A 21,598-nucleotide genomic window follows, 5' to 3' on the forward strand; every position below is an offset into this window, starting at 1 on the left:
ATACTTACTATAACTATATTCTATCTTTTTCCATTGTTGGACATTACGTAATCTAGCACACACGTCAATCTCATGTCAAAAACCTGGGGGCCAGATCTGTCCTGCGATACACTTTTATATGGCCTTCAAGAAAAATATTATGTTAATAATGGCCCACCAATATAGCATTCACATTACTCACATTACAAATCCCATAATACACTACAACAGCTACCGTACGGTCATGACCAAGCAATAGGCCCAAGCTGGAATGAACAAGTTTGTGACACACTGCAACATCTATCTTTTTCCATTCTTCAAAAACGACCCCTTAGAGCCTGGATGCTCGATGGAGATTGATGCTCAGTGTGTGTGCAGATTAACATTATCATGTTTGCAATCAATGTAGCACCACTGTGTATTTTTTGTGCTTTCCCTATCTTCATTTCGAACAAACTTGTTTCAGTTGTTGCTGGTTTGTGAAATCTGGTGCATGTCCACTGTCTTTTCTCTCTCGCTGCTTGCTACCGGTCCGCATAATAAATTACATTTATAATAACTTTTTTAATACATTTAGCGACACCACAAAATCCTGGAGGGTCTGTAAAATGTCCTATAGAAAAAAGGGTAGAATAAAAGTTGTATTATATTGAGTATTTAGTAGTATTATGTAACACAGCCTCTGCAATGATAACTAATGGAATGGCTTCTCTGCAATACATTCTATTGGTGGTGGTGATGGGGGTTCCGATGATCAAGAAAAGTGGGTGTGGCTGTTTTTTTCTCCACCAAGGAGTGTTTTGGGTGTAAAACTAATGTTTGCGATCAACTCAGAATCATGAAAAACCCCTAGTTTGACCCCTCAGAAGTTACTTCAGGCCAAATTTAACATTACGGAATGTTCAAAAACCCAGTTACGGGTACCCCAACTTCGAGTAGTTTTTTAGGGGGGTTCCCACGGGAGTTGAATTTCAACATTTTAAGACATCATACTACGCATGTTCCTAAAGACAATTGTGAAGAAATTTCTTGGTAAGGATTTAGTTCCCAGATTGGTCAAATGTCTGCTAAAATGCCCTTACTTTTAGGAAGACAAGCCTTTGAATCGATATTGTCTCTGTCCACAGCGACGGCAGAGTGTAAGAAGAAAACAGGAGCTGTTGATCATCAAAAAGTGGCTGTTGTTGATCCTCCAGGTCACTGCACTTCAGAAGTCTCAGCACAACACCAGGACAAGACAAACATGGCTCAGAACGGTAAGGTCATTTACTACTCAAAGTTAATTGTAGGATCACCATTTGTTTCATTTACAGTGACTACATTTTGAAAATATAGTTTTCTATATAGCGTAGCGTTAGTTCTGGCAGGCCATGACGTCAAGCTCTTAATCAGCACAGCGTAACTGTCTTCACCTGTGCAGATCAGCTGATGGCTCAGCTGACTCCCCTATTGGGGAACTGCATTCAGGGCGCGCTATTTAAACTGCTCTAGCCCGACGTCACCTCCCTTGCTGCTGCTGCTTCCTCTGCCGGCTTTTTTGCAACCCACCTCCGCCCCAGCTCCTCCTGTCATTGTATCTTGTTGGTTGCTCTGCTCTGTCTGGGTTTTCTTTGCTGCTGCGCTCCCTGCTTATGCCGTTCATGATGGCTCGTGAAGGGCAGGAAGGTGCTCTTCCTGCCTCAGGCTTTCCACGCAAGCGCGTGGAAGAGCAGGGGGTCCCAGAACAGTACCATACCGCCAAATTAAACTGTGCAACTAAATAAATATTATTTTGACATAGTGGTCCTGACAGAAGTATATATATAAGAATGTAAAATGTGCAGCACATGGCTGAGTGGTCAGAGTGCAACATCCCAAACAGCCTGTTAACCTCAGGTAGGAGATCGAGGGTTTGAGTCCAGACAGAGACCATGAGTTACTATATGGAGCCAGAACACTGTCATTATCTTTTCGTCATAGAAAAAGTTGTATTCTCACTGAAAAAAATTCCATTGAAAGATAAAACGCAGACATTAAAAACATACAATATTTATTATGATTTGTTCTTTAATGTTATTCTTCAGACTCTTTTTTTACACTGTCAGTTTGTTTTATTGTCACTGGCCTTCAGTTCCAAATCTTTTCACTGGCAGGGTTTTGGCGTGGATGGGAGGGTTTGAGGGGAGGGGCTAGGAATGTGTGAATGTGCTTCAAGGCTCTAAACAGGTACTGGAAGTAGTATGAGAGAGAATGGGAGAGGAGAGAGAAGGAGAGGAGAGAGGAGGGGAGAGAAGGAGAGGGGATGAAAGGAGAGGAGAGGAGGATATCAGAGAGGAAAAGAGAAGAGGAGGAGAGAAGGAGAGGAGGGGAGAGAAGGAGAGGAGGATATGGGAGAGGAGGGGAGAGAAGGGGAGGAAAGGAAAGGGGAGGAGGAGAGAGGAGAGGAGAGGAGAGGAGAGGAGAGGAGAGGAGAGGAGAGGAGAGGAGAGGAGGAGAAAGGAGAGGGCTCTGTGTAACCAGATGTGTCCCCCAGCAGTCTAAGCCTATAGCAGCGTAGCTCTAAAATGGTTCAGAGCTACATGAACCAGCCCTAACTAAAAGCCCTGTCATAGACAAAGGTCTTAAGAAGGTCTTAGCGGGCACGTGCAGGGGGGGGGTTGCTGGATCCAACAAAACTTTAGTACACATGCACAAAACTTTTGTGCACAAAATAGTTTTACAACTACAACATTTTATTACAAGTGCAATAAAGTTTGTTTGATTGGTGAAAATCTGAGAGAGAGAGAGAGAGAGAGAGAGAGAGAGAGAGAGAGAGAGAGAGAGAGAGAGAGAGAGAGAGAGAGGAGAGGGGGCTCGGCTGGGCAGCTTGCACTCCGCTTTGTATGATTCCGTTCCACCGCTCAGAACAACAAAAAACAAAAAAGCAGTGTTGTACCCTTAAACCCTTACTGCTGCTGTAATTTTAGATGGCACTCTGTTAACAACAATGGTCAATAATGAGTTTTAAATTCTCCAACAGAGGCAGAAAATCCATCAGATCTCAGGATTGCACTTGTTGGGAAAACCGGAGTTGGGAAGAGCGCAGTGGGAAACACCATCTTAGGAAGTCGAGTCTTTAAATCTGAGGTGTCTTTATCCTCAGTGACGGCAGAGTGTCAGAAGGAAACAGGAGATGTTGATGGTGAAACAGTGGCTGTTGTTGATACTCCAGGTCTGTTTGAAACCAATAGAGAAATGAAGGATGTGATAACAGAGGTCGCTAAAGCCGTCTGTTTTGCTGCTCCTGGTCCTCATGTGTTCCTCGTCGTGATCCAACCAAACAGATTCACTAAAGAAGAACAAGAAACAGTGAAGATCCTTCAGGAGATGTTTGGAGAAGAAGCAAGAAAGTACAGCATGGTCCTGTTCACCCATGGAGACGACATAGAGGAGGATAATGTTACCATAGAAACACTGATCAGTCAGAGTAAACCTCTCCGTGACTTCATCAGGCAGTGTGATGGAGGATACTACGTGTTCAACAACAGAGACATGAAGAATCGTGTCCAAGTCACTAAGCTGCTGAAGAAGATCAAAAAGCTGGTTCAGATTAATGGAGTAAGCTGCTACACCAATGAGATGTTCCAAGAAGCTGAGAAAGCCATCAGAGAAGAAAAGGAACGTCTACTGAAAGAAAATCCAGATATGGATCCTCAAGAAGCAAGAAAAAAGGCAGAGGGAGACAATTCATTCATTCAGGATGTTTTAGGATTCAGTGCTGCTGGGGCTGCTGCTGGAGTTGGAGTGGCAGGTGTTGTTATCGGAGGTGTTGTTGCTGGAGCTGAGGCTGGAGCTTTACTAGGAGCTGTAGGCGGTCCAGTGGGAGTTGCAGTGGGAGCTGCAGTGGGAGTTGCAGTGGGAGCTGGAGTGGGAATTGCAGCGGCGGCATTAAAAAACAAAAAGGGCTGTTCCATACAGTGATATTTAATGTCTTAAAACCATTATATTATGTCCACAACTGGACAGCTTAATCTTGTTTATCACTTTTTCTGGTTTTCATTGATCATGAACATTTTCATTAATCAGCATTGATCATTCATTATGTCATTAATATCCTCTCTAACTGATTCAGAGCTGTAACAGACTGACTGCAGCAGTCTGATGGATCAAATATGTGATGTATCTGTGTTCAACATGTTAATAAACATAAATGTTTAAATGCAGCTGTGTCTCCAGAACTTGATTCTTCAACACATGGAAACATGAGACAGGAACATGTTGTAGTGTCTCTCTGATGTGTTGACAGCTCTGAGTCCTGGAGCTCTGGGGTCCGTTTCACAAAGCAGGTTTAGTGAAAACTCTGAGTCTGTTAACCCTGAAATGAGGCAAACTCTAGGTTTTCCGTTTCAGAAAGGGAGGTAACTCAAACCAGGTAAAGAGGAGTAACTCCAGCCCGTTTCACAAAGAGAGGTAACTGAAGCTCAGTTACTATAGCAACACACTCCGTGAACCTAACCTGGTCGGGAGCAGGTTTTCTCCAACTAACCCTGAGTTTCTCCTTTTTATCTGAAGCTGCAGACTGAAAGCAGCGGCTGACAGGACGTGTAAACTCCTCAACTGGATGTTTTATTCTCCATGAGGATTAGTCTGATCGTTCCCGTTGTTCTGCACCGACGTCACTGTATCTGAACAACCCTCACATGACACTACACGGACACTTCTCTCTCTTATTTTTTTTCGTAGCAGGTCGATCCACTTATGGATTATTTCCAGGTGATTGATGACTACACGCACATCCCTGTCACGTTATAATGAAGACAAACTTGTACCAGAGACGTTCTAATATTAATTCTCACGTTTTGTCCCGCGGTAAAAAAAAAAAAAATCCGAGCTCACGTCCATTTGCCACTGCGGCGCTGCTGCAGAACCTTGCGTCAGCATTCATACGTCACTCCACCGTGAGAAGTGGGTGGGGGAGGCTTTTTTTTGCTGGTTGCCATGGTGAATCATGTTATCTTTGTTCCATTGATGAGGGCTCTTCATCTCCCCGTAACTCAGGGTCAAGTTACTCAGAGTTGAATGAACTAACTGTTGTCACCTGTTCTGAAACCAGAACTCTGAGTTTCCTATCTCAGAGTACAGATGTAGCCACCTAGAAGTTCCCCCTGGTCCCTGGTGGGACCACTGTGGGACCGTGATGGGTCCGTGGTAGGTCCGTGCATGTTGCTCACATGCTTTTATTTTGTAAAAGTCTGTTGCTGGCTGCTGCGGTGTAGGGGTCAGAGTCGCCGGACACCGTCAACATGCGCTGTGCACCTCTGTAAAATTTTCAATAAAATTTCATGAATGAGTGTATTTTTCACCACAGAATACTAATATCCCTCCCCCTGCGCTATGCTGACCTGACGCGTCTAGAGTGGTTGACAGCTCTCTCTCTCTTTTTTCACTTTTAATGATAAAGTCACGTCAAACCAGCCATTCCCATTAGGAGAGCCAAATGCCTGACGCGCGATCTACTGGCACTGACGTACCTGTCTTAATATGGAACTCAACATGAGAGCGAAGGTGCGCTTTGCTCTTATTTCCATCTCACCCCACACACGTCGACCTGTGTCTTGTGAAGAGAGAGAGAGAGAGAGAGAGAGAGGCTATACAGCGCGCACCGCCGGTCCACTGAGTGGTATAAGCACGTTAGTCAGATAATCAGGGCCGTTGCTAGGAATTCTGGGGCCCCTGAAAGAATACTAAAGTGGGCCCCTGACTTTTCCACTTTTTTTCTTAGACTAAGTGTATGATCATTTTTTATTTAGCCTACTTTGTTTTGATGCTAATGCAGCATTACTATTTGATTTGATTTGATCAACTTTATTAATCCCAGAGGGCAATTCTGTTCGGCAGTCCACCAAGAACAATAATAATAATACAAGCTCATCCACTATGAGTATTAGTCAGGGTCTTATGCAGAATAATTCAGTCATACAAAGATTAGACTAGGTGCAGCAGGTGTCTTCAACTTTGTGAAGTTGTGATATCAAATCGGAATGGGGTTTATAGGGGGATTGACAGTATAGGCTAGTGCTATAACTAGTAAATTATAGTGAAAAATCAATACATTTAATTAATAAATTTAATCCAGAGGAAGTACAGAGTTAAATGAAATTCCAGCACTGACTCCATATGTTCAGACCATCTGCAATCCTGTTTGACTTGTGTGTGTGTGTGTGTGTGTGTGTGTGTGTGTGTGTGTGTGTGTGTGTGTGTGTGTGTGTGTGTGTGTGTGTGTGTGTGTGTGTGTGTGTGTGTGTGTGTGTGTGTGTGTGTGTGTGTGTGTGTGTGACAGTTGAGGGTCCTGTCGCTATGCCTCCTATTGATCATGCACCCTGGCTTCTTGGCCAAGGGGATGTCCCTTTGGCCGAATGGTTAGCGCACATGACTGTTACCCGAGAGTCTGGGGTTCGAAGCCCGCCCTGGACCCTCTTCACCTTGCCACATGTGCCTTTCCTAATCTCTGCCATGAAGCACTGTTGCAAAATTACAACATTTTTTGTAAGATAGATAATAATGTAAGATAATCATGAAAATAAAAATGTTTAAAGCACCTGCTCATTTTCTAATCAATTCATAGTCAAAGTGGTGGGGGATGCTTGGAGATGGTAATGCTCTGGAGCAGGTGTGAATGTTCTGGGGTTTGGGGTGTGTTGTTGCTCAGGAGAGAGTCTGGTCCAGCTAGCCTTCCAACATAACCTCCCCTCCCCCGGTCCTCCTTCAAAGTTGAACAGCCAGCTCCATTGCAGGCTCTGTGCGATTTGTGTGACAATGGGTGACCAATAGGTGGCCCATTAGGGCAAACAAAAGATTGAGCAATGATGATGCTAATTCCCTGGTCGAAGGCATGCACTGAATATCTGCAACTGCAAACATCTTAAAAAGGCTTTCATCACTCCCTTAGTTTTTTCCTATTTAAATGCAGAGTCACAGTAAATAAATTGTGATAAAAAAAATTGACAGTAGGTATTATTAGCTACAACAATTTATTTCCAGATAAAACAGTGGCCAGCGCATCTCCAGTAGCTAGGTCTAATTTCACTTCTTAAATCAAACATGTACTCGTGGTTCTATGAATTATGTGAATTTCCACTCACCACCAGCGGCGGCACTTTAAATGCCGCCTCTGGCGATATGTACTGTTCTGTGAGAGAAGCGCCATCTCCTGGTCATGTCATGTATTTCATTGAATGGGTGGAGTTCCAGTAAAAACTAGTCACACCCAGGAAAAGGAGGGGGTCACTCCAGCTGCTGGGACTTTGCTGGAGCTCTGCTGGAACTCTCATGGGAACAGCATGGGAACAGCATGGCAGCAGCATGGCAGGGGAATTTCTATGTGGCTCCCACTGTAGATCAACTCAGAGTTCAGGATTAGACTCAGAGTTTGTTGAACCTGCTTTGTGAAACGGACCCCAGGTGTTTCCTCACTGTCTCCAGCCTAATGACCTGTGTTGTTTCCAGGGTGTAGCTCTGACCTGAGGGTGGTGCTGGTGGGTCAGGAGAGAGTGGGGAAGAGCTCAGCAGGAAACACCATCCTGAAGAGCAAGGAGTTCAACAGTCGGCTCAGTGCTTCACCTGTGACACTGAGATGTGAGAAGAGAGAAGTTATGGTTGGTCGTCATACAGTCTCTGTGGTGGACACCCCCGGTCTCTTCAGCTCTGAACTGACTCAGGACCAGGTGAAGGCTCAGCTGGAGGAAGCTCTGAAGCTGAGCTCTCCAGGTCCTCACGTCTTCCTCCTCACCATCCAGCTGGGAAGATTCACTGAACAGGAGCAGAAAGGTCTGGAGGTTCTGGAGAACATGCTGAGTCCTGATGTCTCTAAACACACCATGGTGCTGTTCACCTACGGAGACAGACTGGAAGAGAGCGGCATCGACCTGGACCAGTTCATCAGAGAAGACAAGAACCTGCAGAAGCTTCTGAGGGAGTGTAGTGGTCAGTACCAGGTGTTCAACAACAGAAGGATGGAGGACAGAGATCAGGTCCAACAGCTGCTGGACAAGATAGATTCAGTCTCTGAGGGAGGACGTCTCGTTTATGAAAAGATAAGACCTCAGCCAGATGATCTGATGATCAGAGCTAAAAGTATAATTTACCAAAGTTACAGATGGAGCATCAGAAACATAAAACTGATTGGAATTCTGGGTCTGGTTTTGATTCTGAATGAGATTAGGAAATCTTCATTTGGATCTAGAGACAGATCAGAGTGAGATGAGAGGAAAATAAATACATCTGTTAGGATCTGATCATGTCTGTGTAAATTCTCATTTGTCCAGGTCAAAGGCATCTCTAGGCAGTTGAATCAAGATAACTGGAGTTAGTTTTTTGGCTTGAAGAAGTTTTCTAGTTTATCCAAGTGGGATCATCAGTTAGTGTAGACTAGACTAGCTAGTCTGGTTTAGAGATCAAATCGTACCTACCCACCATTTTGAATTAATCTGCTACAAATGTGATCGATCACTAACCCTACAATAATATTCATGATGTCATAGACCTACACAGATATGTTGAGGGTCTCTGTCTATAACCTGAAAACCAGACGACCTCCATCTAATCAGCATCGACCTGATGTAAAATGTGGTTGTTTAAATGTTTCAGTTGTTTCAACGTCTGAAGATGGTAAGAATAAATATGAATAAAAGTTTGAAAATGACTGGGTCTAAATTCTCCTAGAGCTCAGATGATGAAGCTCCTAGTTGACGAGGAGTGTAACTATGGAAACAAGGGGCGTGGTCAGGGTTGGGAGGGCTAATTTAAAAGTGTAATCCAGAAAAATGTAAGAAAAAAAAATGTAATCAGAAATTTACTCAGTAAGTATCACAAAATTTAATGTACCCGATTACTTTTGGATTACTTCAATACAAAACATGCAGATCAAGAGTGTCACGCAGCCAGCATTCATCAGTCTATGTAGACTAGATCACTCCAAACAGGAAGTCAAACACACTGAGCATCCGGTAAATTTCAAACAAAACACAATGGGTAAACTCCCAATTTTAATATCATTGCTTTAGTCAACATTAGTAATAGAACATAACAGGATGTGGATTTGAACATAACAGGATGCAGTTACTGTTACTGCCCAGCAGTACTTTTTTATTAACATTTCTACTTTTAGATGTTTTACTTTTACCCTTCAGATATGATGTAGCTTTTTTTTTTTTACTTATTCTTCCCTTTAACTGATTGTAACTACTTCTATATTGTTCTACTTTTACTCTTCAGGTATTGTATCATCTATATTAGTAATGGTTCAAAAATGTTTTCAAACTGTCAGTTTTAAATAAATCTGAGTAGACTTCAGCCTTTCAATTTCTTCATACTGATCTTCAACAATTCAAGTAATTTCAAACCATTTCATACTCTTCATATATTTTTTCATCTCTTAAAGATTGCTCCAGCAGTTTCTTCACTTTATTCAGTATTGTTTCAACAATTTATTCAGCTCCCAGCTTTCAGCATTCACCCGTATTTCCTTTAGGAAATGCATTCTATAGTTGTATTTGTATTTTTATTTGTATTTGTAAGGCAAGTAAATAAAATAATATTTTGAATAATAACATTCAAAATAGGTGTAAAAATCTTATTTGTTTTAGTTACACTTCTAATTTAGGATAAGTGTAAAAAAATATATAATAATTTTTTTTTTTAATCAGCCATTACAATGATTATGGATGTAATGCAAATTGGTTGATTGGTTGATTTCATAAATCCAGCGATAAACAGGTAGAGAGGAACATCATTGAAAAGAAAATAACACACTAACAGCAGCCATTACCTCATTAAACCAATGGGAACCAATGACAATGACAATGAGTGAACTTTATTGATCAATCAACCAATCTTTATTTAAAGTGTAGAATCACCATGCAACATGGTCTTAAAACACATTTACCTTAAAGCAGAAGTAAGCGATCCGGTCGTTTTGGCTAATGCTGCGTTCCAGGCAGGCTTTTGAAACCGTAAATTACAGCTTCAAGTCACAACTTACGACTTTGTAGCGTTTCAGGCAACCCACTCGTGTTTCTCCGACCTGTTTTACCTGTGAAAGTCACTATAACGGCCACTCGTAACTTCTGACCCGTGAACTCGTACCAGATCGAACTGGTATGACTTCACAGGTCGGAAAAACACGAGTTACGAGTTTCCTTGAACGCACCATAACAGTCCTCCTCCCTACGTCACCACATTCACGGCGTCCCTTGGCTGCACACACAGCCCTGCATGCCGTTCTCTCTCCTCATTGGATAAAAACTGTAGGATACGATAAATGTTTTCTCCTCGGCTCAGAGCAGAGCAGAGTGACTGACAGACCCGTGTTTCAGACCAAACACTCTATAGAAGTGATTGCTGTCGGAAGATATAACTATTTAAGACTTATATTAACACAAATATATCACTTACTTCTGCTTTAATGTATTACTATTTGCTGTAATGCAGTAATGTAACAGATTACAAATAAAATTTTGGTAATATTTTACCCGTTACAATCTAAGTAACACACGTTACAACACATTTTCATAAAAACTTATCAGTCGCGGGGACTGTGTCTGAATTTAATACGTTTGAAAGGGAGGTGGTAGGGGCTCAGTTTAGCTCAGTTGGTAGAACACCAGTCCGATGTGTTTAGGCTATAGTCCTCCTGCAGGCGACCCTGGTTCGACTCCCGTGCTGAGTGGCCCTACCCCCCCCCCCCCCCCGCCCCTCTGCCTCCCATTTCCTGTCTCCACTATCCTCTCCATTAAAGCAGAAGTGAGTGATATATTTGTGTTAATATAAGTCTTAAATAGTTATATCTTCCGACAGCAATCACTTACATAGAGTGTTTGGACTGAAACACGGGTCTGTCAGTCCCTCTGCTCTGCTCTGAGCCGAAGAGAAAACATTTATCGTATCCTACAGTTTTTATCCAATGAGGAGAGAGAACGGCATGCAGGGCTGTGTGTGCAGCCAAGGAACGCCGTGAATGTGGTGACGTAGCGACGAGGACTGTTATGGTGCGTTCAAGGAAACTCGTATTTTTCCGACCGTGAAGTTGTACCAGTTCGATCTGGTACGAGTTCACCGGTCGGAAGTTACGAGTGGCCGTTATAGTGACTTTCACCGGTAAAACAGGTCGGAAAAACACGAGTGGGTTGCCTGGAACGCTACAAAGTCGTAAGTTGTGACTTGAAGCTGTAATTTCCGATTTCAAAAGCCGGCCTGGAACGCAGCATTAGCGAAAACGACCGGATCACTCACTTCTGCTTTAAGGTAAAAAAGCCCCCAAAAATATATTTTAAAAAAGGTGGTAATCAGCGCAACATTACTGAGCACATGATAGAAAGTTTCTCACATTTACAAAAAGAACACATAAAACAAAAGGAAAACCTAATTCATATCTAACAAGCAGGTTGATTTGGAGCCGCTAACACGAATGAGTTAGTTAATGCCGTAGCAAAAGTTCTTTAATCTCTGCTTTTCCTGGCGTCTGGGTCACTCCAGCTGCTGTAGCAGTGTGTTTGAAGCACCGTTACGCAGGCCGCGCGGCGCCCTTGGTGTGCTCCTCCCTCTCCAGTACCTGGCTGCTCAGCTCCAGGCCCGGGACTGAGAGACTTTCACCTCATCTTTGATCCCCTCTCACCCGGTCTTTTAAATCCGAGTGTGGCCGGAGCTCTGCGCCGTAGTGCTGTGCCGTAGTGTGCACCTCCGGTCCAATGATTGACAGCTGGTGTCGCATTACTTTCTCTCAGATATTCTCCCATGTTTCATATCTCAAGGAAATTTAAATCGAATGCAACTGGACTTAGTTATTTGTCTAGGAAGACGTTTCACCTCTCATCCAAGAGGCTTCATCAGTTCATGTAGCATCTGACCAGACTGGGACTGGTCCAACTATCTGGTGTGGAGACTCACTATTTAACCTCTTGTGTGGGCGTTCACAAGACCGATGATGTCACTGGTTCCCTTTTGTGCTCCAAGTGCCAACGACAGTCGTTAAGTGACTGTCTTTGGTGGAAAGTTGGTTTCAACTTCGTTAGTAAGGATGGGTACTAGGTAGGGGTTGCATGACTTCAGATTTTTTAAAGTCGACTCTAATGTTATGAAAGTCGAGTCGATGTCGACTAGTCGCTGATGACGTCATTCATATTTTTCCCATCATAAATCACAGGAGGAGGGAAATGCTTTGCAACAATCTGTATTCACTGACAGACGCGCATGCACAGAAATGAGTCCACAGAACAGCAGCTTTATAAACAACAAGCTGTAAATCAGTTTGTTTTTCTGTAACATGCACTCCTATACAAGTGCAAAAGATAATACTGTAGCTACTGTCCGTTAAACAATTAGGGAGGGAAACGACACACAGGCCTCGTCACCATCACAGTCCTGCTCACTCACAGTGTTTTCTGGTTGGTTGTTGCTGTTGTTGGTTGTTGTTGTTGTGCGCGACGTAAAGCTGTCGATATGAGCGGAGTTTTTTTTTTTTTTTTTAATTGCCGGCAGCCGGACACACAGCCCGCGGAAGCGCAGCCTCACAGGCAGCAGCTTCTCCTGCTCTCTCTCTCCACGCCGGTCAAACATCAACCCGTCTGTATCTGCTCGGTTTTCCAAACACAGGTCTGTCTCTAGCGCTGTATGTATGGATGTGTGTCTTGTGTGCAGACGCAACTGACAAATATTTATAGACGGACAAGCAAACTTAATCATCGTTTATTTTATTTTGAAAATTGACCGGATTCCCTCGCCTTTTCTGTGCCCGACTTCCTGTCTGGTACGCGCTCGTTCTATCCAGCTTGACGGCGCTCGTATTTTTTTCATTCAGCGCACTCAGCTGTTGTTTCAAGCCGCTACTCTTGTAGCCTACTGTTACATGATCAGCGACTAGTCGACGTCAAGCTCAAAATGTCATTGTGGAGCAGTAAAGTCGACTAGTCGATTAGTCGACTAGTCTGTGCAACCCCTAGTACTAGGGGTGTCACGATTCTCCAAATCCTCGATTCGATTTGATTTTCGATTTTAGGGTCACGATTCGATTCGATTCTCGATTTATTTTCTTTTTCTTACAGCACAGAGGCCTATGCTATTTTCAGACTACTGTAGTCTACGATCATTGGTTTTATTCATCAAATGGTGTACAGTAAATCTTATTTCAAAAGATGGGCTACATATAAGTGATGCAATTTCCATAATGTATCACATTATAGGCACTAATGGTCACATTTACATAAATAATTTCTTTACAATATAAAGGTAACATGCCCCCAAAAATCATGATCCAGGGGCCAAAATTGCCCCCAAGGTTTTGAAACAAATATATATATTTATATCTGTACATTATCATAATTTTATTTTCATTAATTTACCGTCGTGTCTCATTATTCTCCTGATGTCGGCTTAATGTAATGTAAACGAGATTGCGCTGATACACGAGAGTCATGTGACAGACAGCGAGGCAGAGCTGCAGCTGCTGCGCTGCCATGGACCTGATGATCAGGTCCTGATCAGACTGGCGGTGGCCACAGTCAATCAGTCCCGAATCCTCCACCGTCACCAGATCCCCTGAAAGCCCCCGCAAATAATACATCGACAAAAAGTGGCAAGTTGCACCTTTTCGTCGGCTTATTATTTGCAGGGCTTTTTTTATTTTTTTATCTTATAACGTCTCTGCAACATGCGGCTCTCAGTGCTTGTCGGTGCTGTGTAGTTAGAGCTGTGTCTCCCTCCTGTTCCCCAGGTAGGAGGGGGACAGTAGCCCACCCAGGGCTGGGTGATAAAACACTATAAATTGTGAAATAACTTTTCTTCGATAGAAATATGAGACGTGGTCGATAGTTTTCATTCATCCATGTTTTGGCAAATAGCCAATGATATTGAGAGTTCCGCTGCGCCGAACCAATCATGTGGCTGGAATAGAGCCGGTCAACATGTGCATTTGTTTGGGTTGCTGCAGACGTGCACAGCAGCTGACACCGCCGGTAAAAGAGAGAGAGAGAGCGAGGGAGAGAGAGAGAGAATGAGTGAGTGTTGTCTCGAAATAAAAAGTAAAGGAGAACTCGGACCAGTGACTGACAAGACGCTTGGTGCGCAATGGGGACAACGGGCAGTTGTAGCTTGGGGGGGATCGTCGATCCTCTCTTTGACTTCGATGCTCAAGATCGTGACGTAATTTCGATCGATTGCGATAAAAAATCTAAATCGTGACACCCCTAATGGGTACCTTTCACATTTGAATCGATACGGCATCGATACTCGGTACCTGGGAACCGATATCGGTACCAATCGGTACCTGTTTTCGGTACTTTTTGTGTGTGTGGTAATTAAAAAAAAAAAAAAAAAATCCAAATGTCTAAAATTTTAATATTTACCTCTTAACCTGTTCACGCAGGCCCCCTAGTGGTTGGGACGCCGGCGTCCCAAATTAATAACACATGAAGGGCGTCCTTAATACAACGAAAAGTAGGCATGCTGTAATGAAAACTCCACCACAGACCTTTTAAGGACACTTTCGGCAACATGTAGAGAAAAAAAATGAAGTTTTTAGGTGCTACGGTTTTTTCACATGAAAATGTCTCAAACAATATCAGACTACGGCAGCCCACAAGCGACGTCACGTCAACAACGAAGGTGATTTAAACATATATGTACCATCTGTTCACCTCTTCTTTCACCACCAAAAAATCGTATACTGTCATATAAACAAAAGCAAAGAACAAAAATGCAGTTTTTACCCCATTAAAGGTTTAAACAAGCCTGCTCACTCAACAAAAACAAACCCGGAAGTCATTTTCGAGTGCCGAAAAATACGGACAAACATCAATAAAAGACCCACTAAAACACTGAATAAAATTACAAGCTTACCCTCTTTTTAAAGCTGAAGATGTGCTCGACAAAACGGGCATGGCCGATTTTATCCATCGTGACCAGATAATCCATCGTAGGTTACGTTTACCCGCAGTGCTAATGCTATGAGACATTGTCCGTCAGACTGCGCACCCGCTTTGCGCATCTCTCGTCTCCTGTCAATCATAGTCACGGGGGTGAAAACTTTTTGGTCCAATAGCAGAGACTGTAAGGTGTGACCTGATATATAATGATCCCTGATTGGGCAAAGCTTAAGCCTGCACCCAGCTGGTTCCTGTGGTTCCCTCTCCCCCTAGTGTCAACAAGTAAGCAATACAAGTCTCCACAAAAAGTATGTTTTTACTGCCCCAGTTTTAATGTAATAATGTTTTATTCTATTTCAAATATCCTTGTTAATTTAAGCCATCACTGGTGGTTGTGGGATGTTTACTTCTGGAGTTTTAAAGGAAAATAACAATATAATACAGGCGAAAATAGGTCAAATTCATGTTTGGATGGGTTTTGGACACCAAATATTCAAATGGCATTTTACTTATGTAACTAGTGTTCCTAAAAGCCATCAAGTTTGTGATTGGTCCCAATAGGTTATCTGTTGGAAAAAAAAATCTCACTAAAATCTTGCAGTAGGGGAGAGCGGGGTAAGTAGTGCCAATTTTTACTTAAATTGCCTTTAAAGCAAGGGGATTATAATAATGCCCCCAACTAAAATATGTACATATAGTTTAGGATGTTGTGCATCCCTGGGAACAATCACTTTGAATCTTAAATAAACTGTTTCAGAAATATAGCTTTGGAATAAAAAGTGGTTTTGTGGCACAACTTGCCCCCGGTGCGTGGTAAGTTGTGCCATTAGAGAGAATACACTGGGATAAATTGTGCCATTGATAATTGAAGTAAAACAGATCATTTTAATCTCACAAATGATAATGCTATGTAAAAGCAAGACATTCAATACAAAATTAAAGCCAGAAGCGGCGATGATCGGGCCCTCGCTTGTCCCCATGCAGTTGCGGAGGCCTGAGCCACGCTGGGGGCTGTGGCGCAAAGAAACGCCATGTTTTGTTCATCCACCAGGTGGCGCTACGAGCACAACCAGACTGGGCAGGTGTGTTCAGGGGCGGTCCCTCATCACACATGTTAAGTTTCAAGCAAATCCCTGCCCACTGCCATGTTTCTCCTATACACAGACAGCACTGCCACTGGCACAACTAAACCCAGGCCCTTTGGCACAAATTACCCCAAGCCCAGCATTTTGAGAAAAAAGGATTCCCCAGCTGTTTTGAGCTGGCATAATGCTAACTGCATAGACTCATGGTGTAGCTTAATAAAGCACTAAAACATGTGTGAACTGTTTTCAAAGTTATCTATAATTGTTCAAACACGGCAATCAAAAAAACCTTAATCATAGAAATTTTACTTTGGAGGGAAAAAACTTGTTTTTTGAACATAAATGTGCTTTCCTCTCAAGCCATGTGTCTCCCTTCTTGATAGGATGAGTGAAATGGATGTCACTTCAAAAATATGTGGTCACATGACCAACTTCTTCTATGGTTTTCTAGATAACAGGGGTGGAACTACTTGCCCCATGGCACAAATTACCCCACTCTCCCCTATGCATTTTAGCCAAATTGGACAATTTTGGACAGGTTTTGCACACTGGACATCGCCAAGGGACACTCTTTGGAAAAACTCTATAGTGCCTCAGTAGTTTTACATATCAACCTAAAATTTGGTACATATGTGGACAGGGAGTGTGTGAACCACATATGTAAAATTCAACCTGTTTTATAATTAGGATTTTGAAATATCACCTTTTCACCCAAAATTTCAAACTTGTTTTTTTTTTTCCAAAAGAAAATGTATTTTCAGAAGCTACATTTTTTATGGAATGACTCAATTCAATATTTTATAGATATAGATGTAAAGGGACAAAGGTTGTCTTTCATTTAAGCCATAAACCATAGTTGTGGGATTAGTACTTCTGTAGTTAAAAAGCTTTAATAGGCTCTATGCCGGGGGTCACATGACCAAACCGGAAACCAGGTAACTCCACTTCTGCTTAGATTCTGACAAGCACAACGCGCGGTAAAAACGAATCAAACCCACTTCATTTTTCCACGATTTTGTTGTTGCTCTTCCCAGCATGGCACAACAACGTTTTTATTCACGATGCCTGCAGGAATTACCCAATCTGAGCATGTCCTACGTCCATCGAATCATATCTAAAGCTCCTACCACGAAAATGGACGAGGGCTTATAAAATGTTAATAGTTGTGCTAATGCTAACTCTCGCTGTCTGTAACTTACTGCCAGGTTATAGACTACTTGTTCCCTGCAAATTCTCAGGATTGATTACTTGTTGAGTTAATCTGTTTTTATGAGCCTGTCATCAGTTCACTGCTATTCCAACATGGAAATAAACATTTAAGACTTCCACTGCTTTTTTTCTTCATATGTAATGTAGCCTATATTGTAAAAAACATCTTGTGTAACATGGTAAAAAGGTTAAAAGCTCTAAAAAATGCCTTCTCTATATTTCTGTATACTTTGCAATTACCAGTTTGACATAAAAAAAAACATTTAATATACAACTTGTAACCTCCTTGTATGACGTCGGTCTGAAGGAAGTGCCGGCTGCAGACGGTGGTGCTCTTTTTTATTATTAAGTTTTTTATTTTAATATTGTGAATCCACTTCTTTCTTTGGTCCACATCCTTGGGGAACGAATGGAAACTGACAGAGCTGTTGAATCTCCCTGACATAGGGCATTCAGGAACACAGCAAAAGCTGTGGTTGCTAGCACTTTGCCTTGGCTGACATTTTTCAAACATAAAACATAAAAGCGATAAAAAACATTATAAATTACATACAACATAAAAGAGACTATAACGTTATAACTACCTGTAGCAAAAGAACACGTAGAAGTAGCTGGGTGTTGTCTGTTTGATTTGTTTTTACCGCGCGTTGTGCTTGTCAGAATCTAAGCGGAAGTGGAGTTACCCGTTTTCCGGTTTGGTCATGTGACCCTCGGCATAGAGCCTATTGCAGTGATACAAAAACAGGCGGAAATTGCCAAAAATGGCCTCTGCATGAAGAGGTTAACAACATCACAACTCCTCAGCCTTTAAGAGTATTTTATTTTTTAGGGATGGGCAATGATTTTTATATAATGGAATAGTCATACAATGAAAAAAAAAAAAAGTTTATGAGACTATCATCTTGTGAGAGAAGGAGAGGAGAGGAGAGAAGCGGAGGAGAGAGGAGAGGAGAGGAAAGGAGAGGAGGATATAGGAGAGGAGAGAGGAGGGGAGATTTTTTGATTTTTAAAACCAACCTTTATTATCAGTCCGTCTTTTGTCACAAAACTCTAAATTCAATCACAAAATTCCGACAGAGAAAACCAGGACATGATTAACTGAGTAAATGATGACAACAGAAGGAGGATAGAGGAGAGGAGGAGAGACGAGACGAAAAAATGTCCGTTTTTACTGTGGGAAAATGAGAAACGATACGATACGATACGATACGATAAACTTTATTGTCCCGTTCAGGGAAATTTGTCTTGGACACTGTAGCTGCGCCATAAATGCCTTAACGGCCACAATGACAAAAACAAACAACAAAAGAACAATACACCTCAGCCATATTAATCCAACAGCATTGCAACATGGAGAGATTCCTACAGCCATCAGAAAAGCCATCAGAAAGCTCTGATTGATTGATTGATTGATTGATATCTTTATTTCGATCATGTAAACGACAGTGTAAAAAAAAAAAAAAAAAAAAGATAAAATAATAATATAATAAGTGAACAGAAAAAATGTATACACAACATCTCATAAGCAACGCAGTTTACATGAGCGAAAAGGAGTAGGAAGAAGTATAAACTTATCTAATCCTACCCCTAATCCTACCCCTGTGTGAAACTTTGTCAAATAAAAAAAACAACTGAAACTGCAGTGCAAACTCTGCAACATGTGGACTTCACGTTTTGACGAGAGGAGAGTGGGAGACTTCATCCTCGTTTAGCTCATAGATGTGCTCTCATTACGTGACGAGGACTTGAATGGCGCCGCTGTGATGAGAAGCGGGACTCGGGACTCGTTACCGGACCGCTTCGGTACGGATTGTCACAACAGTCCGTTCTTCACGTTAAATGACGGACGGCTGTTTTTCACATAGTGATTTTAAACGACGGGCTGGCGCTACCGCTTCTCCACCTCTCATTTCAGAGAGAGAGAGAGACGGATAGAGAGAGAAGGGGGGCGGGCGCGAGTGTGCGGTGCTCATGCAGACTGCACTCTCTCTCGCTGACACATGACGAAGGTGCGTTCAGGTACCGAAATGTGGTACCGATTGCCTTTATGTGAATCGATACTCGGTACTTTGGTGGGAATTCGGTCGGTACCAAAAAAGTACAGAATTTCGGTACCCATCCCTACTCGTTAGTGCCCTATGTTGTTATAACGACAGTCGTTGGAGTCACTTGCCACTTGTGAACAGTGGTTGTTCTTTGAGGCTAGATTGTTGAATCTCCTGGGAAGGGATGAAAGGGCAGCATTGTAAATTGGAGATAGGTGGTGTCTGAGACCTCCTCCTCTGTTTAAGTCCACATGTTACTTTTACACAAATGGCTTCTTTTACTCCTCTTTCAATCAATCAATCAATCAATCAATCAATCAATCAATCAATCAATCAATCAATCAATCAATCAATCAATCAATCAAAATGTATTTGTATAGCACTTTACAGTAGCCAGACAGTACCCAAAGTGCTTTACATCAAGGCAATAAAATAATACATAAAAATTATACATAAAAACAATACATAAAAACCCAGGAAAGTGCCACAGTGCTGCAAGAAGACACAAGAAAGTGCTACAAGTGCTGCAGGGTGTTAAAAGCCCTCTAAAAGTGCATACAGTAGAATAAAAATAGGCAAAAATAAGTAGACTTAAGAGCAGGACTTCCCTAGTCAAAGTTAAATGCTAATCTAAAAAAGTGCGTCTTTACCTTCGATTTAAAAAGGCTGAGGTCAGTAATGGTGCGAATGTCGGGTGGCAGTCTATTCCACAGCCTGGGGGCTGCAACAAACTTTCAAACCATCTGTCCTCTCTGTCTAGGATTTGGACATTGCTGTCCTCAAAGGAGTGGGCTTTCTCCTTGAGATGTAAATGAACAGCAGAGTCCAGGCCTGAGGAGTTTGCTCTCCTGTGTTGGGCCATGCGTTTATGCAGTGGTTGTTTTGTTTCTCCAATGTAGAGGTCTTTGCATTCCTCGTTGCACTGGACTGCATACACCAGATTGCTTTTGTGGGTGTGTGGTGTTCTGTCCTTGGGATGTACCAGTCTCTGTCTGAGTGTGTTGCTGGGTTTGAAATACACAGGGATACGGTGTTTGTTAAAGATTCTCCTGAGTCATCCCATATTTGTCTGGGGTATCGGAAAAACTCTGGTTTATTGATAACAGAACAGCTGGTGTGAGAACGTGAGGCCGAAGGAGAGGAGATTAAAAAGGGACGCGTAGCTCGTCGGTATGGTAACGGTAACAGTGCGTCTGCCTTGACTCTAAAGCAGCAGCGGCATTAATGACGCAGCGTCAGGCCGCTCACCGTCACTGAAACGCTTGATTGAATCAAGCCCTGCTTCAGCGACGCTGAGTTTGATTCCACCCGGCGGACTCTTTGCTGCGTGTCAATCCCCCCTCTCACTCTCTCGCCCCCCCCTGTCTCTCTCCAGCTGTTCTTTCAAAATAAATGCGCAGAAAGTCCGGGGAAAAAATTAAAATAAAATAAAACTCTGACTCGGGAGATGGTATAGTGGTGAGAAATTTAAGCGGTGGCGGTGCCAGCGTGCCAATGATTATGCCGCGGCGTCCCTGCTTTATAGTCATATTTCTGCGGTTATTTTGGTGAAAGTAACTCAAACGTAATGCAAAAGTAGTGTAACTCATTACAATTCTGAGACAGTAATATTGTAATGTAACTAATAACTTTCAAATGACAGTAACAATAATATGTAATGTATTATATTTTGGATGTAACTTGCCCAACACTTACTATCATAATAAGTTCTGTGTCTCTGATTGTGTCTCCATTAGTTTGCAGGACCAACCTGTTTACACTCTGTTTATATTGGTTGTCACATCATGAGAAACAAGTGTGATCAATTTTGAGTTGTGTTTAACGGATAATTTGTTTTATTTGTGTTCATCTTTCACCTGTTATGCATCACAGTGATAAATGACACTGGAGCTAGTCACTAAAGACAGTTGTTGTTTCCCTCTGGTGACATATACTGTAATTTTAGATTACACTCTGTCTGTTAACAACAGTGGTCAATAATACATTTTAATATTCTCCCGCAGAACTCCGGATTGCACTTCTCGGGAAGCCTGGAGCTGGAAAGAGCGCCTGTGGAAACACCATCTTAGGAAGAAGAGCCTTTGTATCTAAGGTGTCTCCATCCTCAGTGACGTCAGAGTGTAAGAAGGAAACAGGAGATGTTGATGGTCAAAAAGTGGCTGTTGTTGATACTCCAGGTCTGTTTGACACCAATAGAGAAATGTATGAGGTGAAGAGAGAGATCGCTAAAGCCGTCTGTTTTGCTGCTCCTGGTCCTCATGTGTTCCTCATCGTGATCCAACCAGACAGATTCACTAAAGAAGAACAAGACACAGTGAAGATCCTTCAGCAGATGTTTGGAAAAGCAGCAAGAAAGTTCAGCATGGTCCTGTTCACCCATGGAGACGACCTAGAGGCGGATGGTGTT

At 42.4% G+C, this 21,598-nt stretch overlaps 1 protein-coding gene across 1 annotated transcript; it reads left to right on the plus strand.

Moving 5' to 3' along the window:
* Positions 1-1,222: 1,222 nt before the first annotated feature.
* LOC310999829 (GTPase IMAP family member 9-like) lies at positions 1,223-3,918 on the plus strand (the record flags this gene model as incomplete). Its single annotated transcript, XM_083990395.1, has 2 exons — positions 1,223-1,235; positions 2,978-3,918. The coding sequence occupies 2 exons, from the start codon at positions 1,223-1,225 to the stop codon at positions 3,916-3,918; spliced, it is 954 nt and encodes a 317-aa protein (XP_083846521.1).
* Between the last annotated feature and the right edge of the window lie 17,680 nt (positions 3,919-21,598).

Source organism: Trachurus trachurus, assembly GCF_905171665.1.
Source record: "Trachurus trachurus genome assembly, chromosome: 16".
In the NCBI taxonomy this organism is placed as follows: Eukaryota; Metazoa; Chordata; class Actinopteri; order Carangiformes; family Carangidae; genus Trachurus; species Trachurus trachurus.